General features: G+C 40.8%; 1 protein-coding gene across 1 annotated transcript in view; it reads left to right on the top strand.

The window, feature by feature from the left end:
* The window catches only part of GLIS1 (GLIS family zinc finger 1), a 208,549-nt gene that overhangs the window by 143,976 nt on the left and 38,276 nt on the right, over window positions 1-26,297 (top strand). Inside the window, 2 exon segments of the mRNA XM_059822134.1 lie at window positions 22,267-22,428; window positions 25,852-25,962. Coding sequence (XP_059678117.1) covers window positions 22,267-22,428; window positions 25,852-25,962 — 273 coding nt within the window.

Genomic DNA, 26,297 nt, shown 5'->3' with positions numbered 1-26,297 from the left:
GATGGCTTTGCTGTGTACTGAAGTAAGAACAGCATTATTTGATAAAATGCAATATTTTGTACCTAATGCTCTAAAGTTTCTTCCTCTAGAAGTGAAATGGAAAGAGGCCTTTATTTAGTCCATTTTCTTGTTCCTTTAATTGTGATGGTTAAAATAAGTTACTGTATGCCACTAAATCTAGCAATCATAGAACAGTGTTGGGGTGCAGCTACGTATTTTGACGCTATCTCAAATAACGAGCCTGATGGTCAATGTTTAATTAAAAGCAGAAAACTTGACACAACTAAAAGACAGGTATCTGAAGCCCTAGGAACAGTGGCCAGCCTGATACTTCTAACATACTAATTGATAAATCTTGCTTTACAGCTGCATCTGGCACCAGTCTTTGTGTGTCCTTTATCTCTTTAATTCCTTTTGCACAGAACAAAACAAATTGGAAATGAAAAACACTGGCTTATTGTATTCATCTAAGGACATGCTAATTGAAAATGATTGCTTCATACTGGGCTGGATTCAAAAATATGTACATCTCTCTTTCTCTCTTTTACACATAAATCCATTAAATACTTGTGTTGAAATAGGAATTACTAGGTCAGAGGGAAGTGAGATAAGTAAACCAGAGACAGGCACTTAAGAAGTACCCATACAATGGGCCAAATTCCTATGCCAGCTCCCAGATCCTTTGGCACAGAAGTGATTGCCAGAATCTACATTTTCATTAAAAGCGAAACAAAATGAAGTTTTGAGCTTTTAGGCCCACAAAGATAATTTGGAAAATATGAACAAGAAAATAATTTTTTTTAAAAAAGAAAATCTTAGATTTTCTTAAGCATACTTAAAGCTACTAAAACAGAAGTGTGGTTTGGTTTTAGGTTAATGTGGAAGAGGATTTCATGGAAGAATTGCTTGTACTCTCTTCAACCATTTCAGTTTCTTTCTGAAATGAACTTCTTGTGGTAGAGAAAAAAGGGACATACGAAAAACCATAATAAGGAGATTTTTAAAAAATCCAGTGATTTTTAATAATTATAAAATCTTTATCCAAATTTTGTACTAAAATATAAAGGGATTTTGTTCAGGTTCTATCCCTTGAAAACCTTAGTAGAAAGACCTTCAGATTACTTAGGGTTTAGGGGTTTTTGGCAGGAGAGGGTTGATATCAGATGCAATGTGTATCATGTATGTTGCGTGCTGGTAGTGTCAATTTGAAGGATTAAAGTAAAATAAAGGACCAGTTAATATTATAAATGAACCAGTGTACCACATCACAGAGGGTGTATGGCCCGTGTGTTATACGAGCACACACTTTTCCAGTTAGGAGTGCTGTGCGCACAAACAGAGTATAAAGTCCCATACACAACAGTAGATCAAAGAATAGCAGTAACTGTATGTTTCAGTTGAGAACTGTTTCTGACAGATCGCAGATGCATAGCAATAAGCGCCTTCGTGGCTAAATTGCCAGTTATTGAACAGTGGCCAACAGCAAAAAGTGGGTCATAATGACTTTTCTTTACTATGCAGAATTACATGTTTTCATCTTGTTTATCATCACCATTATTATACTGCCATTTACATCCTAGATCACCTACCCAGCATTGGAAGGGCATGAAATTTGGCCAGCATTATGTTGTGCCTAGGGTTTAGAATTTACCAATTTTTCACAACTTCTCAGCTGTCATTAAAAGCAATAAAAAATAAAGTTTTGACTTACTGTGATCCCTCAGTCCAGATCTCCTATCCTCCCATGAATGTTAGCATGCATTTGGAGCTAGTCTATTGTGTTTGGCCTAAAAACTTTTTGGTTTTGTTTCTTTGTTTTCACTTTAAGGTATCAGATGAAGTGCCAGGGGGTTTGCATCTGGGACAACTGTGTCAATTTTTTAGTAAGAGTGCAACCCCGCAACTTAAGGGGAGAAAGGCAGAATATCCCAGGGGAAGTGGTGAGAGCCTGGCTTTGTGGACATTGTGTGTGGACCAGTGGACTTTGCATTTTTTACAGTGCTCTTCCTGGGCTGGCCTAATTTTCAGTGGGTTTACACACAGAAGAGAGCAGTCCTATGAGTTGGCACCCAATTCATGCTTGTCTGTCTGAGATGGGAGAGTTAAGTAACTTGACTGTTTGAACAAGAAAGGATTCCCAAAACTTCTTTTGCTAAAAAAAAAAAAAAAAAAGTTACTTTGCAGAGCAACCCGCAAATGGATACAATAATTACATGCTTTTGATAAAAGCAAAATAATTTCTTCCTACTACTAAACTTGGCAGCACACTCACTCTGAGCTGTTCCTTCTTCATCACTGTGAAGAAAGTTCTCTTGGTCAGATCAGAGCAGCAGCTACAGCTGCCTGGTGCTTCCATGGAGCACTGTCTGCCTTTGAGCTCCATGGGGGGAGCTGGCTCGCCTTGCAGCCGATCATCAGTCTATTCTGAAACCAATAGTTCAGGTGGCGGAAAGAGGAACATGGTAGTTGTGCAAAAGGGGCATATATTTGGAGTAAGATGCTGCCGTTTCCAGCCTGTGATTTTTCAGAGAGGACCTGTTGCTGATGGTTCTCTAGAAAGAGGTCAGCATTGTGCCTGTCAGCCCTGTCTGAGGTACCTGTGCTGCTGGAATCGCAGAATAGCTCTGAAATGGTCTTGGGGAGAATGGCTTTCTGTTCTCAGTTGCCCCTGGAGTGTTGTTTTTGATTCTCTGGAGAAGTGAACCTCTCCACCAAAGACTTGTTCTTTGCTCTCAGGTCAGTTTTTTACATACTGTGGGACCATGCCATTGAATGCCTTGTAGGAGAGGAAGATGGGATCCAAATTGCAAGGATGATTCAAATTCATACAGTGATCCTGAGAAGAGAGCAGAGGGCAGGGTAATGCCATAGCAGGCTAGACGGATAGTCTGTAATGCCCAAATGCATTGCATTTTTGTGGTTCACTTTAAGAGGTCACAGCTGAGGTCATGACTGGCCCATCAGGTCGGCACAGTGTCTCCAAGGCAACTAGAGATAATGCAAAATATTCCTCGCAGATGCTGCTGTGGGAAAGTACCCTTTCAGCCACGACTACGTGAATATACTTTTCCCTTTCTTTTTTCTGCCCTATGCCAAAAATGTTTTATATGCTGAGAAAACTGATTTTAATGCAGGGGGAAAGGACTCTAAGAAATGGTTGCAAGCTTAATTAAGGCTCAAACCCACTGATCTGATTCATTTGCCTTGCAGTGTGACGATGCAGCTGATTTGCAGAGAAGGCCAGCCTAGAGAGGAGAAGATGATTTTACCCAGTGCTCTTAGAGGTTCTCCTCAGTTGGCCAAATCTTTTCTGTGCCCTGATGAAGGGTCATTTCCTATTGTCATTGACATTGTTTGCCAGAGTTTGGTGCGTGTGGCTTTTAAGGGTGAGTGCACAAATGCGTCTGTGGTAATCTGCAGGCGTAATCCTTTGTGGCTGAGTATGTCCTCCATGCTGTTGTTGTGCCAGGGCTTGCTTTAACTCAGAGAGCCTGCGGGCTGTACTCTTATGTTTAAAAGCTGTGATTTTGTCATGGTAAGTTTTGAGGGAAAATCATGTGTTAGTCATGGTAAAAAATGTCAATGGAGAACCAAATAAAATAACAAAAAATTGGGGTATGTTTTGTGCTGCCTGACGTGGAGTATTTAGGTACATGGACTTGGTTGATCCTAAGCAGAACTAGGTTCACCCGTCAAAATCAGTAACACGTTATTCATTGTAAACAGGATTCCGAGGCAGAAGGTGTATCCTGTGCCCTTTTTATCATTTCTTTCGTCCCCATCCTGGGCTCTAATTTTAAAATCTCTTCTGTTCAGTGGGCACACTCTGCCACACAGGTTGCTCAGTATTTGTTCTGCTTCCCTTGTCTTGCTTTTGTGGGCTGCTCTGTTTCTCTTGGTGACCCCACAGTGAAACCAAGATAGTGATTGCAGTTGACTCTGTTGAGACCTGGCTGCTCCATCTCCTTACCTGAAATCATTAGATTTTATCTCCCCACGCCCTGTCTTTCCCTGCCCTCCAACCCAATCAGGCTTTGGTCTTGCCCTCCCCAGAGGTCATCATTCTCTTCTTTGTCCTTCTAAACCTTAATTTCTCCACCAAGTTGAGTTCAAATTTGTCCTGCCACCAGCTGTTCAGCTGGGAGGTGCCACAGAATTCACAGTGGCATCCTGTTGGCCTGGTTGTCTGTTGTCTGTCGCCTGTTAAGCCTTACCTCCTCAGGAGCTCTCCTAATTTTATTGTTCCCTAGGATCTCTTAACGGTCAATAAGGAGGAGTGTGGTGGCAGCGTATCCTGGCTGTCCTGGACAGCTGTATGGGAATGAGGGGGCTCAGTCACCTTCTGGAAGGCCTCTTTGCCTCAGTGTTTATGAGGAGGGTGTCAGTGGCTGAGACAACTAGCTGTTTCTTGTCTAAATGTGGGTAAGAGGCATCCTCCCAGAATGGCTGGTTACCATGACTTTGAGGAGTCAGTTCTTTAAAACGTTCAATCTGTGTCCCACTAACAGTGTGTAAGAAACCCAATAGTACAACAGGTACCTAGTGTTACAACAGGTGACAGTGGCCGGCAGCAAATCCTTCACAACAGGTATGAAAACTGGAATAGAGAGATGTAACACCTTCCCACCACACAGTACTCATCTAAATGTTAGACAGTGGTGGTAAGCCCAGAAGCAGAAGGCTTAGTATCCTTTCCGTACTGTTTGCTTGAACTTTGACAGCTCAGAATAGTGTTGCTACGCATGCATCAGTCCAAAGGTTTTCTAAATTTCACTTTCTCTCCACACCAGTTCCCCACAGCAACGAGCTCTGAAATCTCCCATGTTCTGTGAATAAGTATTCCCTTTCCTCAGTTTTGAATTTGCCATCTTTTAATTTCATTGCATGTCCTTTTGTTCTTCCTGTGCTAGACAGAAGAAAAGATCCCATTATATTTTCTCTTAGACCTTTATTTTTTTAGAGGCCGTTCAAGAAGTTACCTTTTGTCCCCTTTTTAAAAATAGTAGTCCACCTTTTTCAAAGTCAGTATTTTCATCTACCCTGCTGCATTTGGCTAAAGAAGCCTCACAGAAGTTAACCCTGCACCTCCAACGTACAGAAACCCTTAGGTTGTCCCTTAGTGAGTTCTGGGTAGCTCTTTTACTTTCCTGACTTGGTTGGAAAATGTCTGGAGATTGATGAGGTGGATTATTTGGCTGTGTACAGGTACTGGCTCCATGAGGATTAGGAAAAAACAGTCTAATGGTGAAGAGCCACTCTGAACTTCGCTTTAGGAGTCCTTCACTCTGGCTATGCTTTCATGGCAGATAAGCCTAGGTCACATAGCTAAAGAAGTATTTTTGAAAACCCCTAGGCTCCCTGTCTCAGCAAGGGATAGTATTTGTGCTATCCTGGATCCAAGTCCTCTGTGTTACTATAACAGACTGCCTACCAGTAGCTCAAGGCTCAGCTTTTAAGGCAGTCTTCTATAAAGATTTTCTACTGAAGCGGGCAATATAGTTTCCCCGGCAGTTCAAGAGAGTTGTTTAATGCATGCATGCATCAGTAGTTGTGTGTGTGGTCACACGTACAAGGGCTCTGTAACCTGTTACGCTAGTCATTGTTTAGAAGAAGCACGACTGTATGTGAAGTCCCTGTTTCAGGATATGCGAAAGGCTGATACTAGTGAGTGGTTGCAGAGATAAATTTCTCAGGCCAGGAATGTTTTGAAGACATTCAGCACAGAGAGAATGGTCCTGTTGATGTCATACCATGTAATTGGTGAGGTCATGTGTATATAGAAATCATGAGAACAGGAAGGACTAGTAGGTCCACCACTCATACCCCTTTTATTTTTCTTGCATATGTTTTCCAACTGCATATTTGCCTGTTTGCTCTTTAGCTTCTCTGTAATTATGGGCTAATTAAAAAGGCACCAGCCTCCAAGATGAAATTTAAAGAGTTCTTATTTCATATGCTCACGTTTGGCAGTGAGAAAAGAACACAGAAAGCTCACAAGGACGAACATGAGGTTTTTTTCTCCACACAAAACATTGATCCAGGATTGTTTGGACAGAAGGAATCCATCCATCTCTCCATTCCCACGAGCCCTGGCATTTCCAGGATTGCAACCAGTGGGAGACAAGTTGGAGTAGGAGGGATCCACAAAATCTCCTCCCTGTTCCCAAGGGTAACAAATAGAAAAGAAAGTGGAGCTGTGCTAAGCAGAGGCTGTCTTTATGGGGCCTCCTCTGTTCAAGGCAAAGCACACCCATTCCACCCCAGAGGACGGCTGTGTCAACAGTCATCTCCTTGGGTCTATGGCATGCCACTGCCCTATGTAGTGCCCATTCAGGAAGCTTGGCACTGCCCTTGCTCTGGCCTGCTCCACAGCTGGAAGCTCGCTTGCCCAGCTGTGGTGGCCTGAGTCTGAATTAATGGTCTGTTCTGAATGGCAGAAGTGAGCTCATGCCACTCTTTGTTCAGGCCAGTGTAGATATGCCACAGAGCCCCTTGCCCGTTAGACTTCTCTTCATAGAGCAGACGGAAATTTGATGCACGTATCTCTTTAGTCTCTGGCTACAATTCTTTGTGGTCAGTCCGGAGAGAGTTTTACATTCAAAGAGGGCTTTTGCGCTGAGAGCCTGCCTATCTTTTTCAGCTGTATTAGTTGGTCTAATAAAAGGTACTATTATATCTCACTGCAAAACTTTTCTCACTGTTATTAAAATATGTGTTTGTTTGCATATGGAAAGTTGAGGTTGTTTTGGACATTCTTTTGGGGAAGGAGAAAGGGACACGGCATTTAAAAAAAATGATTGTAGCTTTTGGAAAAGTTCTAATCATTCATTAAATGCCAAAGTTTATTCTCCTTTTCAAAGAATGCATTGTGGTCACATAGATCACCATGAAATCAAAGCAAGTTTACTCCAGAACTCATCTCTTAATCAGAAAAATAAACTATGACCATCTTATTTTTTTGCTCAATTATGAGGTGACTGGAGAAGAAATAGAAAAGGAAAGGTAAGGATTTAAAAAGACATACTGTAGATTAATTCAGAGTTTCCAGCCTTTATTCACAGCCTTTATTCGTTTGCAAAAGCATAATGGAAGTGTTTATCAGAATTCTGTGTGAGTAAATGATGGGCCAAACCAGACCAAAATTTTGAAGAAATCATCTGTGAGGTTCTGATGTGAAGGTGCTGGTAGAATTGGAATAAAACCAACAGAATCTTTTCAGTGTTAAAATAGAGACATGGAAGGAACCTTCTCTCCAGAATAATCACAAAGTACTGTAGCCTAAGACCAATGAAAATTAGCCTTTCCTGTGCGGCTGTATGAAGAGCAAAACTGAAACTATTCTTGCCTGTGGAGTGCACACTCTGTGCAAAGATCTCAAGGTGCTAAGAGAATTAAAACCCAATGAATTAAGACTCAATACAATCCAGAGAGACACAAATGAATTTATATCTGCATTTTGTAGATGATTAATGAGTCAGAGAGAAGACAAGTGTTTAAAGTCTTGCTTTAAATTTGGAAATGCAGTGTTGTATGTACTCAGACTGGAGGCTGTACATTGCCTATGCCCTTGAAATAACCTTATTCATCTGCACCTGGAAGTTGTTCTCCATCCACAAAACCCAGTGGGGCTATTTAAAGCCAATTCACAGGTGTCTGAAATTTTACGTATAGAGGTGTGAGACTATTTAAAACATATGTGCAGGTGTTTACATTGCAAAGTGCAGGAGCAAGTCTCTGCACATCCAATTTAGGTTTCATGTTGAAAGACGGGGCTACCTTAAAGGAAGTCAAAGAACAGGTGGCAAGGTTGGCATGTTCCCAAGTATATCAGAAAGGAGATAAACCATACTATAAAGAGCTTATTTTTATGCTATATAAAGTAAATGCTTGTGGCTTGTTTGACGTTACTCTTTTTTCTCAAACATCTAGGAGAATATTTCAAAGCATAAAGGTGCATTAGCAAACTATCTGAAGATGATGATGTGTCTGGCATTCTCTCCAGTGTTATGGTTACTGATCTTCTGCCGGACGGCACTGCTCCTGGCTCAGTGGCTTTACACCAGTGACTGATGAGTTCAGGGTGTTCCGAAAGCACCTCATGAGGCTCTTAGTGTTGCACAGACCCTGCTCAGTAGGCATTTCAGTACAGGAAAGCACAAAGGACTAAACTGTGCACAGCAGACGAAGTGATTTGCTTAGGGTCACCCAATCACAGAACTTGGTAAAACACCCTATCTCCCACAGCCAAACACTGTGTCATATCTATTGCACTGCACTACCTTTCCAGATCAGCACTTCCTAGACACTCAGCTGTCTCTGTTCAGGCTGCTGGGCTGCCGGCAGATCAGAAGTGATCCCTTCGGTAGATCTCACAGGCAGACAGGAGCAGTAGGGGTGCTTGGCATGGCTCCTTGCACCAGGCACGAGTTGTTCAAAAGTGTGCTAGGGATGCTAATGGCTTCTGGCTACAGAGTTTTTCAGGAATGTTATTGCCAGTAGCTGTTTTGTCTAGTTGGAGATGAACAGTTTTATAAGCCAGTAACTTCTGGAAAGCTGTGTGGAGCATGACACTGAAATAGGACATCTAAAAAGATGTCCAGGAGAAAAGTTAGTTCTCCCCTGAAGTTTGTGGTCTTGTCAAGTGCTGAGCCTGGCACCCCGAGGAAGCAGAAGCACTCTTTTTTCCTGCTTCAGAACCAAAGTGGATGGGCTAGGTATCCGGTTGTAGCAAGCCCAAGGCTGAAGGCAGCTGCCTTTCCCCTCAAGTGACAGAGAGGACCCAGTTGTGGAGGAGAGTGATTATAGGGAGTTACAGCCCCATACACCTCCTTTATCCTGGTTAACCTCTCTAGGAAGTGAGAGGAAGAGCAGCACAAATGCTTGATTGTCTTAAGTGCCTGGAGTTTGCACACGGAAGAAACAGGAACAGGGACAGAAGGTTTCTTTGGGTTTGGAAACAGGGAACTGTGCAATAGCCTCCTGCACAGCCTGTGTCCATGAAACAAATAGGGCAACTCCCACCAGGAGCAGTCTTCTCTTCTTTCCCTCACCTCAGTAGGAGCTGGGAGAGCTTTCCGGTTGGCCATATCAGACCTCATGTGAAATGAGTAGCTTCAGCAGCAGCAGCCAGGAGGAGCTCAGCATATTTTAAGAGGGGCCCCACAGAGACTTGAAGTCATCCAGCACCTTCAACACATCAACCCTGGATGCTCTCCAGAGCCAGAAAGTGCAGAGTCAGCATGCAAATGTAAAAATGAAACATATTCAGGCCCTGGGAGGTTTGGCTTGGGTGTGGTCCGAGTTCTGCCTATAGTTTTGGGTCATTTCCTCTTGTTTTACCCAAGCTGCTTTGGCCCACGCTTGGCCTTGGACTCCTCATTCTGAACCTCCAGTGCAGATGGCACATTTCAAGATACGACTCTTCTGCTTGGTGCTGTTTGCATAGATAGTATCTGGGAGTGTCAGGGCTCCGAGAACAGTGATAGGAGGCATAAAGAACTTTAAAAACAAAATAAACTCTTGCTATCAGAGTCACAAGGCGAGCTGTCAAACACAACATTGGTCTCTGATTTTAGATTTAATTTTAGAAGCTGAAACTAAATGTTTTAATTTTATATTATTCTCAACATAATGCTAATTTGCTCCAGATGTCCACTCAGAGCTGAACGCTGCCATTTTGCATAGAAAGCATGTGCGTCAGTGATTTATTCCAAATAGCTTCTATTTTACTGCATTTCATTTTATTCTCAATGAAGTACTTAACAACATGTTTCCCTTTAAGAATCTTACTTAATCATATGGATATAATTTCTTCAATTTACGTTTTCAGTTCTTTAGTGTGGTGGCCACAGGGTGTTTCTTAACCTAGGAAGATTAAATGCACATGTTGAAAGCTGCTTATATTTGATTTTGAGGCACTTTTATTTCAAAGTCCTTCACGTAAGGTACAGAAGTGATTGTGGTTTCCTGCTCAGTTATGGGATGGAGGTATAACTCTCAGGAAAACCTTGCAGATACCTTCTAAATGTTGGATAATCATGCATGACAATAACATAATTTCATTTCTTTCAAAACTGTGGTCTACCGAGAGTGTTTAAGACTTTTTTATTGGGGTTCAGGAAAAAAAGAGATTTAATTTTCTTGTCATTTCTGGGCTACAGTTCAACATTTCAATTTAAAACCTATTTCCGTTGAGTTCCATTTCCAGTTTTCCCTCAAAATATTATCTTAGAAAATGTCTTTTATTCAGTTATTTATTTATTTATTTATTTAGCAGCATATTAAAAATTATGTGAGACAGCTCAATGTGAAACCTTTGTTATTTGAGCCTGGCTCATTCAGCCATTCCTGTACATAGGCTGTTATTGGTCAAGTATGTCAGGAATGTCCTTTGGCAGCGTCCTCCTCGGGAGCTACGTCATGTGTGTAAAGCCGCTCGTATGAACGAGTCGGCACGGATATGAGGCTGATCTGAACCTAGGAAGCAAAGTCCAGGAAGGATTCTTACTGTTCTTTCATTTTAAAGCTGACCCTGCATATGTAGTTTGTAGTAAGATAGGATGCTTTTGCAGTGGTTGTACAATCTAAGTGTAACATACCCGTTTCCTCAGATATCAAAACCTGCTCTTCTTCCCTTTTAAAAAACATTTCATCCATATAATCCCTTTTCCTCTTAGGCTTTTAGATGGCAACCTTTAACCATGGAATCTAAATTTCGTGAGGTCACATCATTTGCAAGGCTCGTTATTCCCACCTGAATTGGTGTTCATCTGTGTTCATTTACATTTTCACGTTGCATTTCTTTTTAATCTTGGCCTTTCATTTTTTTCACAGCTAACCTTGCTGTTATTCTACAATTGTATTAGTTTATTACACTGAATTGTTGACACAGCTGGTAGGGAGCTAAGTGCTGTGGTTTCACACAATAAAATTTCAGACAATATGTGTAGCACTTCTTTTTCATACATATCATTTGAAAGCCATATGATTCACCAATATGTGTTATTGTTATCCACCCATGTGGGATACAATCTATTTTAAATTAGTGAAGTGACTTGCTAAACTCCCTGTAAACAATAAGACTGTGGGAAAACATTAAGTGCTATTCAGAAAAGAACATTGCTATACTGCCTTTTATCCAAAGGATCCCACAGTGCTATAGAAAATGAAGGGACCTGGCACTGCTGCCATGCCGTCTGCTCTTCAGCAGAGAGCTCATCTTCACAATAGACTTCAGAAAGCAACTCTGCCACTTAAAACTGGAGCAGGGTTTGGTGAAGATCCTAACTACCCTTACTAGTTCAGTGTGCTAGGATGTAGTAAGTCAGTGAGTGAAAAGTAGCAATGGACTTTGGGGTGTTTGTTAGCAAAATCTTGATTTAACATCTCCTTTGGAGGCTTAGGCCCAGAATCCAATATAATCACTTCACAGGTTGGTGTGCATCAGCCACTGTAACGGTTGAAGCACATGTACTTCGCGCATGGAAGTGTGAGGTAATAGGAGTGAGCTCAGCCTCTAACAGAAGGCATCACATTATATAGCATTTGCCAGAGTGAAGAAGCTTAGGTATGGACCATTGCTGCAGCATGGTAGTCATTTACGAAGTGCAAGAAGAGAATTGTGTTTCCAAACTCTAAAACTTGGCTCTTCCAACAACGCAGTGCCTAACCAAGCCTAGACACTGATTTGATTTTGCCAAAGCCAGAAAACTGACTTCCTTTAAAACAGGTGAGATCCTGAAGCCATTTTCCTAGGAATACATCTCACAGATTTTCCTTCATGTAATGAACATGGCGAAGCAAGATGAAATGAAAACACTGCAAGACTAAAATTAACGATTTTGGGTAAAATGAGGAGAATTTCCTCAGAAAGGGAAGATTATTCTTCTCCATGTTGTTACCCTCTAGCTCTTCCAGTGTAAAGTCACCCTGTGGGATTCTGGTGTAGTGCGGCTGGAACAGGTCAGTGGGTGAAGGAGGGAGCCGTGTCTCTTGAGGTTCTGCTCCACAAGCAGGGCACAAGGGAAAGCAGAATAAAGTAACCAACCCTGAGATGATAACAAGCTCCCAGCACATTGCACAATCTCTCTTTCCTGGTGATTCACCAGCAGCTCTTGTAGGGCTCCTTGCCAGAGCTCAGCTGTACACATGCGAGGAAGCGTTGGGCATAATCACATACATCTGAGCAGATCCCTTGCCTTCCTTGGATTACAGGCTGAAGCCCACTCTTCATTTTTGGTTAATCAAATTGGCCCAGCATGGCATAGAAGAGAACAAGAGCCTAGATGAGCGGGAAAATTCCACCCGTTTGTCTACTCCCTTGCCAAGAAGAACCTTGGACAAATTTGTGTGTCCTTCTCATCACGTTGTGCAAAGATTCATTCAGTGTTGAAAATTGCATGCAACTTGTTGTTAATTTGCAGGGATACTTTATTCTTCTTAACTGATCTTTAGAAAAAACAGTTTGATAGAAGAGGTCCATTATGTGCATGCGGAAATGAATACAGGTAGAGTATGAGACAGACAATACCTTTTAGGAAAAAAACAACCACCCCATCTGAAACAGGAAAAAACCCCAGCAATAAAGCTATCCACTTTGTGAAACAGATTTTGTGAGGAAAATTAGTGATCTATGTTGAACCACATACAAAAAGTTGTATTTACAACAAAAAACACATAGGTGAGTGGAGGGTTACCTTGCTGGTAATTTTCATCTTTTCTAAGAGAGAATTTGGTTGTGGTTGACTAGTTTAGTTAGCTGTAGCCAGCAATTTCCAACTGTAGATCAGTTTTCACCCACAGGATCCTCCTCTGTTTGATCTGCCAGGGACAGGAGCCACTTTGTTAGCTGCAATGACATGTGACAAGCTATGACTGTAAAACATATTTATTTATTGGTCTTGACAAAGATACGAGCTGGGTTTCCCAGGATTAAAAAAAACCAAGTAGTCTGGGGGATGAGTAGGAAGTTAGGGTGGACACTCACTGTTGCCAGATTACACCATATTTGTTACAGGCGGGGTTTGGCACACGCTTGTCTCAAATTTTCGTGTGACTGGGGACAGACAGAGCACAGACCTGATCCAGGATGTTCATGCCTGTGGTGCATTGGAAACCCTTCCTGTTTATAGACACACTGTTGGCACGTTATAAAGGCAGACTGGACTATGCGCAGATCTTACTCTTCCTTTACTGGGTCATTAAAAAAAGAGAAAAATACGAAAAAAGAGGGAAGTTTTTCATTTCACTTTTCCATATAAGTGTTTGTTAGTGAATACATTCAGAGTATTTCAATTACAGTTGATTCTAGTGTCTCATGCCAATGTAACAGCTTAAGATTGTTTGCTTAATTCCTGAATGTGTGCATTGTTTTTAGCAAACATTTTTAATTTACATGTTTGTCCTGCCTCTCTTCAAATCTCCCACTGGATTCAGAATGTAAACCAGGACAGGCAGTTTTTCTGCCATTCTCTTTGCAGATGTCCCTCAAAGAATCAGGAGTGAAAAGTGCCCCTACACTGGGTACAAAAGGGTTGATGAATTCCCCAGCATGCATGAATGTCCTACGCTGAAAGAGAGCGCTCAACACGTTACAGGAACAGCTTACAGAAGCAGGGTGTGTAATTTTTAATAAGTGGGATAAAAACCCTCAGTGACATCTTTAAAATATAAATGCCTTTTCTTGTTTCTTTTATTTCTCCCCCCCCCCCTTTTGCCTTTTCATCTCTTCTCCTTTCAATTCCATTAAGCTTCATTGTACAATAATGTATCGCAGTGGACTTTTTTCAATTATGTTTTTGATTTTTTCCTCCTTGTTACTATAAAACTCCAGATGTTTTGAGACTTCATGGTTCTCTGGATATTTTTTCCTTTATTTTAATCTTCTTTTGTAACATGCCACACATGTGGTATTTTGGCCTTTTAAGATGCTACGCTATGCTAATCAGCCATAAGTTTTGGGAAGGTTTATTTTTTTCTTTTTGTAATGACTTTTATTTCCTTCTTGCTGTTGTCCTCTCTTTATTCCCCCCCCCCCCCCACTGGTTAGTCTACATAAATGGATTCTCTCCTTGTCCTGGGGCTGCATTCATTATCTTAAGCAAATTAATTCTTCTCTCCAAACTTGTAAACTCTTACACCTGTAAGTAAATTAGGAGTGCCTATTCCATCTTGCATGGCAGTGAAATGCATTCTGTACAGAATTGTTTGCAGTGTAACTGGCCTCCCAGACCAAGAGCATAGTCTGTTATTTAAAGATGTGACTAAAATGTGGGCCAAAATGCAAAGATATAAGCAAGAGCGTAGGACAGAATTTCAGTAAAGTTTCAGCTGAGATGGATATAAATAGGTGATAACGTTAGATGCAAACTGGAATTGAAATGTTTCCTTGGAAAGTGAGGTAAGACAATGACTTACTGATCCAGAGGAACAAAGTGTTGAAGTATGTGTAGTAAACTATATTTTTGTTAAAAAAATCTAAAAGAACTGTAGGGAAGCATTTTAATTTTATTTGTGGTTCTTTGCTGGCACAGCTGGAGAGGGTTTTTAATTGATTTTGTTCAATCTTAATTTTGTCCCCAAAACAAGCAGATCTGGCTTCAGATACTGGAGCAGCAAATCTCAGATTGTGTGATGTCCTTTAATTTCAAATAGCTTGCAAGCTATTCAAAAAATCCCAAATAAATAATAGTTTCCCAATTACATATGAGGAAATAAAGGGACCGACATGTAGATGTCGGGAGGGGTGTCTTCTTTGCTTATTACATGACTGTATGAATTTTGCATTTTGTTTTTTACAGTGTTGCTCCATGCAATGTTATTTTTGCCTGGAAGCCATAATACTGCATTCAGTCCAGCTGTGATGAGGTTTCAAAAAATTGTTTGGTTTCCAAATGACATATTTAGCAAAACCTTATGGCAAAATTTGTGGCTGTCATGCTGCTGATAGTAAGATATCTCCAGCTTTCCTGGTTCATTCTCATATGTTGCAGCAAATAAATGCAAGTACCCCTGTTTTGACAAATGTTTATCCTTCTACTTCATTAAAGAAGTATTACTAAAAAGAATTCTAAGACTAGCAATGGGGTCTTGTGAAAATGAGAGGATGCTCTGAGAGTTTCCCAGGTATTTTGGGTTTTGCTGGAAAACGTATGGAAAGCTCTGTTTGCTCACTGAAATGCTCACTGAAGTGTCTGACCTACGGGTACTAGAAGAAGTAAATCGGTGAATATTTCAGTGCTTTGAACAACATTCACCCCTTTCTTGACAAATGGTAATTTACGATTAGGTGAGCAAGACTTCTGAAAGACAAAACATGCCAGTGCTACTTAGAGACAGAGTGAGACTCAGTGCCTGTCCTGATGAGCTGGTCTTCTGCACTTGGTATGACAGCAAACCTTGAGAGATGATGGGCAAAACTCACATTTAATGCCAGGTATACTCTGGAACACAAGTAAAACTATCTTTAAAAAACAAAACCCAGTAGCCAAATCTAGGCTGCCTCTGTAGTAATGGGAGAGGGACAGGCACCTACCAAGCAGGATGCGTCCCACTGAAGTCTCTTAGCTGCCGACCTCATGCTGGGCAGACCTGCTGTTCCCCAGGTACTCAGGGAGCTCAAACAACGAGGCTGTTCATTTTTTCGACAGTGCAGTGAGGGCGGAGGAATCCCATCTCAGGGGATGTTGGCAGGCAGGTGGCTGGATTTTGCAGTCGGAGAAGTCTGTTTGTGTGTGGAAATCACCTCGCGTGCAGAATCAGACCTGGTTGCTGTTGAAAGCCTCATGACTTAAATGAGTCTGTTGTTACGCCTTGCGTGGGCCAGGTCTGCATTCCTTGGGCACCCGTAACTCCTGGTACTGCCAGAGGGGGGTTCAGGAATGTGGACTTAGGGGCTTATAAAATTCATAAAATTGAAATAAAAGAGACAGCCCAAAATCTTGTTTAATTCAGTGACGTATACTGATCAAACACCTCCTCCAGGTTTTTCAGTGTATTAGTATTTCCCAGTTTCAAGTTAATTAGGAAATGTGCAACCTGTCTAATAGCATAAAGAAAAATGAACTGCTGACGTACAATGTGTTGATGTCAAATGGTTGGCTGTAATTACCCTAAAACCCAACAACATCAAGGACGTATTGCATTTATACTGTGGCTTACTTTTCTAAATTTTTTCTTTTTCCTGTTCTGAACCTTTTTACCTCTTCTTCACCAGCAATTGTACAACGGTCTGGCTAAAGCCCTAAATGCTTTTTTGTAATACAAATAATAAAACAAGTTCAAGCAATTTTTCCCAGTACTCAAATGAAATATCATGTAGAAGTGTCACTTTGAAAACGTAAATTGTTCAGGCTTCAAAAAACCCCATAGAAACTGGCAGATCCTTTTTCTGTTACAGGTATCTTCCATTATTTTGTTACCACAAAGGGAAAAAAGCAGCTTCTAACAATTTACATCTGTAAACTGGCTATATTCTTTAGGCAGTTGAGAGCTCAGTCCTATGGGTTGCTTTTTATGTACACAAATAGTTCTGCTGAGTGTAATAAAACTCCTTGCATGAGTCATGTTACTCATGAGCAAGTATTTGCAGGATCAGGGCTTTACATTGCAGCTACAGTAGAGAATTAAAAATTAATCCGATCAGGAGTTCACTAGAAAAAACAAAGCACCAAATCAGATATTTTGATTCTTGTGTTGGGTGAACCAACTCATGTGCTTAAGTTACTGACATTCATAACAGTTTGGAGCCTCATATGCCTCCTGCCATGTCCCCAACATTAGACTTAGTGTGCTATAAAACATTGATGCTATTTAAAGAGTGGTGTGACTATTTCCTCCCCTCCATAAGGGATACATATCCTCACAGGATCCTTTTTCTCATAACATGCTTTTCAATAAAATTTTCCCAATTTTGTAATCAGTTGGGAAGAAAGAACGTTTCACAATGTTCACAAGGCTTGTAGATGTTTTGACCAGACATAAGATTTCCTATTGATAGTATTAAATGCTTTGGAATGAAATGTTTTGGGTTTTCCATCTGTAGGCTGTCTGAGATGTCAGCAGCCAATATGACCTGCTCTTTCCCTTTTAGGTCTATAAATAAAAGGCAGCTTGTTTAACTGATCTTGCAGCAGAGAGCAGAGGTGTATATTAATGAGCTTTCTCTAATGGCACACTGGACCTATTTAGCACTACAACTGTGAAGGCTTCTCTTTTTCAGTCATAACTCATTTCCTAAGACGATGTCAGTTATTGCTTTACCTTATGGTCTGAGCTGTTTAGTTTATAGTTTATTTCTTCTGATCTGTACCACTGACAGATATTGTAGACATGACTGTGATTAAATATGCTTATGAAAATGGTAAACATTTGATAATATAAACCCTCTTGGGCATATGCTGTTATTTCTGCATGGCAACATTCTCAGGTGCACTCAAAGTATAATGTGGAAGCAAAGAAAAAACATTTTAAGCAATTACAGTTATTAGATTAAATTGTTTTGTTAGGAAAATTGCGATGTGTTTAGATCACTGTGAGATAATTTAGTGTTTTCATAAATATGCCTTTTAAATGCATGATACTGCAGCAGTTACACTCCAGTGAGATTTTAGTGTAAAATAAAGATAACATATGTATTTCCATATGGTAGTGAGCTAATTTAGTCCCGTAAATTTCTAAACATATTTTTTCCTGGTAGAAGCCCTATTCTAGAAGCAGCAGTAGTTATAAAATCCAATAATTGCATCATGCTCTTTACTGTAATCATGTGGCATTGTTTTGTGTCTGTGCTCAGATGTGTGTAGCATAGCAGTGTCTGAAGCACACATTAACAATCTCACAATAAAGACAAAAGTAGTAATTGCAACATAATTATTATTTTTATTGATGAACTTGTTTAAGAGCTCTGTTGACATTTACAGACTTTGAGGATCATGCAGCGTTTGTTACAGTTATCCCAGGCATCAAACGTCAACAAAATGTTTAAGATTGTAGGATTAAGCAGTGACAGATTGGAGCCAGATGTCTGGGAGATACTGTAAGTGGCCTTCTCAGTTGATCAAATAGCTCTTACCATCCTAAAGCCCTTTGGAAATTGAACATTTGTTCTTTGTAGTTGAAACTGAGACACTTCTGGGATTGATGGATCTTCCTGGAGGTTTTTTGAGAAGGAGAATGAGCACCCCATTTATCCAGGAGTAGTTTTATTTGGTGTGTATATAAATATAAATACAGTTCAAGTAGCAAGGGTAGGTGGAAGGGTTAAAAGTGTTGGTGAGTAGCAATGAAGCCCAAGAATTATCTTATGAAGTCATCCTAACACAGCTTCCTCAGCAACCATATGAAGTTATCTTGTCCTTGTACAACTGTACAGGAGCGAGACACTTCGGCTTTGGGGAAGCTGGGTCTCACCAGTGCTGTCTCCACATGTGGACTTGTAGGGAAAAACTGCAAGGGCCACAGTCAGCAGATCCAGCAAGAAATAACAGACCTGAAATAGGATTTTCTGGAGTCCTTCAAAGTGGAGACCTTTCCGCAGCTCTGAGTGGATTCTCTCAGCCCCATGCTTGTCAGCTCTTTGCACCAGCTCCTTTCCTCCCTCCCTTCCTCTCAGGCCTTTCACCTTCACCTTTGTACATCACCTTCCCTTCTTCTCATCACTTGCCAGCAAGGTTCTCGCCCTTCTCTCCTTCTCCATTGATTTTCTTCCTATTTAGCCAACCCTACCTTTAGCAACCCTGCCTCCTTGAAAATATGAGTGCTGGAGTCATATCATTCTCTTTGCTGGTGTACTGTCCCACCTTATGTGTTTTGAATGAATTTATCACAGCATTGCGACTGTCCCCACTATCTGTTATCCAGCTTAATAGAGCTGGATAATATAAATAATACAAATTAGGAAATTACAATATAAATAAGAAAAGCCCTTAAAGTCCAGACATATGTGGTGATGGAGGAACCTTACTGCTGAAGGTGTTAAACCTTTGGATTATGTGTTAGTACCAAAAAAAGGCTGTTGACCACAGTAAGAGTGTAATAAGCCCCTATTTGAGTGTTGCTGCTTACATTGTAGCTCTGAACATTTATGGTAGGGCCTGTTCCTTCTCTTCCTGAAGTCCCGATCCAGCATCCAGCAAACCCTTAAACATATGTGCTTTCATGTGTTTTAAATTAAACTTGTGTTTAAATGTTTTAGGACATTTGCCACTGGCATTTTTGCTACTGACATCAATGAGAATGGAGCTGGACCTTTAATTAGTTTGGATTATTCTGCATACTTTCCTACTTTGCATTAGGCTGTAGATACGGAGCTGAAGACTGGTAATCCATTAGAAAACCATTCTGAGGCACAAGATCCTCCATGCGTGACTGAATAGCTGAGAAATTACTTCTTAACAGGTTTTCCATGCCTGAGACAACATGGAGACAAGAAGGTTCAGGTTGTGGAGTGTCACTGTAGTGATTCTGGTGCCAACAAGGTATAAAGTGTCCCAAGGACCCAGCAACAAGGAACGTTGCTATATAATGTCCTTCTGGGCTAGGTTTCTGATGCCTGTACGCGAGAACCCGAAACTCCTTTAGAGAGGGGAGTGGAGTACGTAGAAGGGACTCATGACAGTCAGGGGAGAGTCTGCTCAGGTAGGGGAGAAGGGATGGCACACATCGGGGGATAGCATGAACAACTGAAGGGAAAAGTGTGGTCCCACAACACCTGGGATTTGGGTGAATGAGGTTGCAGAGCTGAGCTGCAAAATAATTTTCTAGGCTCTGGGTCTGATTCTCACCCTACCTTGTGGTTATATATCGGTGAGTAAAACTGAGAAGAGCTGGTCTATTGAACTGAAAATGAAAGGGATATTAGTTCAAAGGGGATGATACAACACTGTGGACACAACACTAATCAAAGGAGACTGAAGAAAGGTAGCAAGAGGAGAGGAGAGGAGAGGAGAGGAGAGGAGAGGACAGGACAGGACAGGACAGGACAGGGGAAGGGAGGGGAGGGGAGGGAGTGGAGGGAAGGGAGGAGAGGGAGTTGGGGAACAAAGTGGAAACAAGCAATCTTTAGGACCTCAGAACATTAACTCCATTTGCCAGAGACTGGCTTTATGGAATGTCTTAGGAGAACTACAGATTTGCCAAACTCTGCTTTATTTTTCATGGAATTCAGCATATTTGCACATTTCAGATTGCTTCGTTCTGAATCCTTGCCAGACGTTTAGTGGTGATTACAAAGAAAGTTTGTTTCTTTTTAAGCCTTCGTGGCTTGGTCACTTCCAAAACTCCCCTGCATCCCTACACCAGTTCAAGTGTTCAGAGGGGAGTCATGGCCAAAAACCAAACTTCTGAAGCCGTAGACTGCATGTCTCCATGTGACTCTGTGGGTCTATTACGATAGTTGTGATGGGGAAAGGTGGAAATATATACATATCAGATAGTTGTCTGCACACATAGACCCAAATATGCCATTCAGACAGATTAAATATCTGCCCAGGGAGTGAAATATTTAGCGCAGTAAAAGCCGTCGTGATCCGTTCATGTATGAGTGGTGGGGAAAGGCGGAAGTTTGCAGTCTGCCAGGAAACCCTCTGTGTGGGTGCCTGTGTGTTGGAGTGCATTGGTGTGCCTAATTTGTAGTGTGCAGAGCTGATCTGCACCCAAAGACAGAACACAGCCTGCAAAATGAAGTGCTGCCTTGAGAATCCAGATCACTTTGTTCACTGTGTTGAGATGCTTAAAACACACTGGTCTGAGCAGGATGTGGTGGACCTTTGTCCATCAGTAGTTAAAATTGCCTTTGTCAGGCACCAGCAGATCAGGTGCCTCTAGTTTATGGCATCTTTTAGGCTCCATCTGCATCTGCTCTCCCTTTCCATCCCTCTGCCTGCAATGCTGGATGCAACAGCGGAGTCAGAAGCTTGCACGCAAGAGGTGTGTGCATAACAAATAGAAAGTGACAGGGATTGGCAAGACTGTAATTTCGGTGGTGCCATCTGAGGAACCACAGGTAGTGAATGGAAAGCTGCTGAACAAAATCCTGACTCAGCAGAAGGAAGTGACAAAGCACTCACTAATTTTGTGAGGGTCAGGTTTTCACTCCTTATGAGCAAGAATCGTACAAAAAATCTGGCTTCTAGAAATAGTGGTTTTAAGACACACCTACCTTCTTTCAAAATTGTTGGTAGTGTTGATATGAAGGTGAATTGGGTTGTGTTTACCAAATATGTTCTTTGAGATCTCGAACCATAGAGGAGCCAGAGTTTTACCTGTATAGAGACACTAGAAGATCTGCAGTGCCATGAGGCTGCAATGCAGAGTGCACAAAGTATATGCGCACCACCACACATGAGTACGTGTGCACAGAAGTATTTGTGCACATGCGTAAGTATCTGAGCGCATTTTATGGGTTTGCTGGTGCGTGAATGTGCATATGCATGTATTTGTGCTCACCTGAGTTAATTCCCAAAGCCCATCTTAGAGACAGTGCCTCCACTGCCATCGCCTGTTGTCTGTAACACTGAAACTTACCAGTGAGCAATGCAAAACACCTTTCCCTTGGCCTAGTAGCTGGAAATTTTAATTATTTATTTATTCAGATTTAATTTGAAACAGTGACTTTTGTTATGAATGCTATGCAGCGTTTTATTACTGAGTTCTCTAATGAAACGGGTGCTTAAGAAGTCAGAATTGCTCAGGTTACTGGTTGTATAAATGCTGAGAACAGATCTGAATGATACGGCTGGTAAAGAAAAGGGTGCAGAATAACAGCAGAGTTCCTTTGGACTGATCTTCAAATGGATCAGGCCCTCTCTTAATAGTCCATGCTCATCTGCTCCAGTGTATAGTATTTCAGACATCTGAAACCAGGTTCTTAGCCACCACAAATAGCTTCTCTTGCTCTGTGTCTGTAGCAGCTAATTGTTATTGCCCACAGTGGTTCCTGTGCCAATTAGCATCTAAGAGAACTCATCAGAACACTTGTTCTTTCTTTAAATTTTCTGTTCTGACACCATGTCTTTAAGCGTTCAGTACTTCAGACAGAACGTGTGAGATATTTATAACCCTTGTATTATTATTGAGCTACACATCATGTCTTCAGTGACAGATTAAATGAACAGCACAAAATGTTGTGTTTCATCCATAAATTTCAACAGATGTTTGAATGTTGGTTGATTTATTGCATGTCCAACTTGGATCTTACACTGTTCTCATTGTGGCTGCACATGGTTTATTTAATAGTACTTTACAACGATTTTTTATGACGTTTTTCAGTTTGAAGGGTGCAACAAGGCATTTTCTAGGCTTGAGAACCTTAAGATTCACCTCCGGAGTCATACTGGGGAGAAGCCATACCTGTGTCAGCATCCTGGCTGCCAGAAAGCTTTCAGCAACTCCAGCGACCGAGCAAAGCATCAGCGAACACACCTGGATACCGTAAGCATGATTTCATACTGAGAGTTGCACTGAGTTTTCCAATGATCCTTGTACACAATCTGTTCTGCAACTGGAGGGTGACTTCTCCTTTTCATGAGGAGCGTCTCAGAAAACGCAGCTATAGGCAACTGTCCTTTTGTTTTGAATTGTATGTGCTTTGAGAAATTAAAAAGTCTTGATCACAGAAAGGCAAATTCAGCTGTCTTACTCATGCTGAGGAATAAGTTACTCAAGAATAGGTTACTCAGGAATAAGTTACTCGGCAAACTCTCCCATTGTTCTTGTTCCAGTAAAAGGAGGCAGCAGCAGAATAAGGTATAGTATGAGTGAAAGCTGAGTCATTGCTGCTGTGCTAAATGTGTGTCATTGTCTTGCTTCCTATCCTGTGTTGCTTCAATAAAGTCTGTTCTGAACGAATGCAAAAGCAGTTCAGACATCTCAGTGGAAGGTAAATGCATCTCAGTTTTGGACATAATTTTGTAAAGGTGAAGACACATCTGTCTTATAACTGTATAGAATTTGTTAAGTACCCACCATCAGAATTAACTGTAAGAAACAAATTGTTTTGTTATGTACAGTTAGTAGATTCTGGCTCACCACTACAAGTCTTCTCACTTGTCTTGCAGAGAAGATGGGAGCCTGTCTAGTGTCTCAGGCTACAATAAAATTAAATCACCATATTATGGGGAAAGACAGTAAGTAGGCAACTTTGTAGACCAGTTAAGTCCTCAGCTTGTAAAGAATAACAGGCAGAGTTGTTCCTTTGTCTTTTTCAAAGAAGTGAATATATGGTTTAATGTTTGGCCAAGTGTTTATGGGGCAGAACTTTTGAGTTTAATTGATATTTACTTTTTAAGCAGTTACACATTTCAGACAGTGCAGCATTAAGGAATGTCTAATGTACATTATGCCTTGCAAAAACAAACAAGTCAGAGAAGCGAGTCAGTCACATTTTCCAAACCAAAGCACACTTACAATAACAATGTTTTATTTATTTGAAAGTCAACCTGAGATATTTGAATTTGTAATTAGTTATAAAATGCATCTCTTTTGAAAGTGGATAGACTAAATTGGGTGCACAGTTTTGAAATGTAACTGCTTGAATCTAATAGATATATATTTTTTATTAGCCAAAGTCACAAATGGAATGCCATTTATTAGTTTTGAAAGAGAATTCAAATGTTACCAAAATAAGCAAAAATTCTTATATCTGTTGATCTGTGCATTACTGAAGACAAATCTCTTAACTTTCTATTTTCTTTTCTTCTCTCTTTATTTCTGTCTTTATTATCTGAAATGCTCATAAATCAGGAAAAAGGTACAGTAATCATTTTCTACTAACTTTCTTCAATGTCTAAAAACATCCTCCGTGCTATTCTGTTGCTCGTTCTTTAAAACTGTTTCTGTGGTCCTACAACACAGTAACTAACTTCCGCTTACCTGGTTTAATTGAAGTCCGATGGTTTAGCTTAGTGTATAGTGTGCTTATGTGAACGTGAAAAATCACAGAGCTACAGGATGGTGCTACTGTAAAGAGTGCACGTTGCATTAGCTCAGTGGAGAAATAGCTGCCTGGAATGTCAAAGCAAACAGCCGTGAACCTTTTTAAGGGTAGTCAGATTTTCATCTAGTTTCCCTATCACTAAGTTGAATGATTCTATCACTAATTTGAATGACATCAATGACTTGAAAAATACTCTGCTAGTTTTTCTGCTAAGGGATTTGTTAAAGTTTTCCATAGTTTTTCCTCAGGTGTCAGTTCTCTGTGTTCCAGACACCCTCAATAAATCTGCTTTGCCCTGTAACTTTCTGGGTAAGTGCTGTGTTAGCCTGTAAGGTCATGAATTGGTGAATGATTCTATTATTCCTTGAGAAATTTCCTGCTGGCTGGACAGGGCAGCAATACTTATCCTCTGGAGGTACTTACAAAGAAAAGGGGTTTATATAGACTGCTTATTGCTTACTGAGTGCATTTGGAACTGGTTTTAAAGTTTCTCAACGTAGGTCACTCCATCATTTATCTTCTCCAAAAGGAGAATCTGTAAATCATTTCAGAGACTTACTGGTGTATGCTAGTTTGATCGAATCTCTACTAAATCATCTGGAAGTAGATCCCTCTGCTGGGTAGAAGCAGAACAAAGGGAACATATCTGTCCTTGTGGTAAAAAGGGCATGTCATCACTCCTCAAGGGTAGAGCAACTTGTTTAAAGGACCTCACAGTCACTTCTCCCAAAATCAGTGGGTTTTTTTCCCTTTTGTGCATCCTCTTTCTGAAACCAAGGGGATTAAGGAATGTGACACTGAGTCATGACAAACCAGTTTTCTGTCTTTGGGAAGACACCGAAAGGACTTACTAGTCCAAGTGAGAAGGCTAAGGTAATGTTGACAGGTGAGGCAAGAAGACAGAGAAGAAAGGAATGTTCTGCTCAACTTTAAAACTTCGTGAGCTTTGACATGCAGCACTATTTTGCTATCACTTAAGTCAGTGGTTACTTAATAACAAGTGCCAGAGTCCCTTTGTTCAACTTAGTAATTGCACATTCATTTGGAGGTTGTACGGTAACAGAGAAGTGTTTCATTTGTTGGGAGTAGGCATAACTAAGAGAAGAACTTGGTGAGGCTTTCAGTCATTAGGACTCCAGAATCAGCCATTAAATTGGTGCATGCTTATTCCTTTATTTTTTTGTTTACCTATGAGAAGAGTGTACTGGAACTGCCTGCCCAGAAACAGATGGTTTTCCCAGGAAAGAGTGCTCATACTGTGCCACATAGAAGTGGCAAGCTCTGCCGCATGCCAAAATCAGCTGGAAAGGTCTTCCCAACAAAATCAACAATAGTAAATTTTTCTTTCTGTATTGATTTGCTCAGATGTTAATGTTTTATGCAGGTTGTTTGGTTAGGAGGTATAAAAAGAAAGACATTGCTGTTGTTATTCAAAGCAGGAACAAGGTATGAAGGAAACCAAGTGTGTGCTATGCCACAGGTTTTGCTCTGCTGCATATAGAACAGAACTCAAAACAAGAGCTTCTGTATTTATAATTATACTGGGTGATCTCATGATCATTTTCTCTGCTCTAAAGGCTAGGAAAATAGTAATGCTCTCAAAACCCATCCAGTTACATCTCATTAGCATTTAATTCAGCCCAGTAATGAATATCCAACATGACAGAGTATAGATGTGTCAAATGCTCTCAGTGCCTGCATGGAGTGCAAAATCAGAGGAGTCAATATGGTTCTTCTGTTTGCATCATGTCTGGCTTGTGTATGTAGAGGAGACAGAGAAAATCTGGAAACGGCAAACAGAGCAAACAGCTCAGGCTTAACACTGTGTTTCACAGAAACGGCCATCCTTCAGAGCTCTGTATGCCGATCGTAGAGATTCAGAGGAATATGAAATCTTTTCCCTTTCCTCACGTTTACAGAAACCCTATGCCTGTCAGATTCCTGGCTGCTCCAAACGCTACACCGACCCCAGCTCTCTGCGCAAACATGTGAAAGCTCATTCAGCCAAAGAACAACAGGTGCATAAGAAGGTAAGACCCACTAGGCAAAAAGTGACACATCTCTGGATCTCCTTGATATAGTTATTCTTAATTTACCTTTAGTTTATATGTTTTTAAATCAGAGTTCTTCTGCAGTATTGCTAGAAGAAAACTTAAGTTGAGCTAATTTTCCTGTTGGTTTTTAATCACTATTGTTAACCAGTCCACTTTATAGTTTTACACTTTCAAGGCTACCACCCTATAATTTCAGTTTGCCCCACACTTTCTCTCCAAGCATTTCTTTCCTGTTCATCTTTCATACACAAGCCCACATTCTGCTGTCATTCACACAAAATCTCCATGCACTGAGTCTCTGCAATCAGCTA

Source organism: Gavia stellata, chromosome 10, assembly GCF_030936135.1.
Source record: "Gavia stellata isolate bGavSte3 chromosome 10, bGavSte3.hap2, whole genome shotgun sequence".
NCBI classification, from domain to species: domain Eukaryota; kingdom Metazoa; phylum Chordata; class Aves; order Gaviiformes; family Gaviidae; genus Gavia; species Gavia stellata.
Note: the sequence above shows the minus strand (reverse complement) of the source record. Positions and strands in the feature narration are given on the sequence as shown.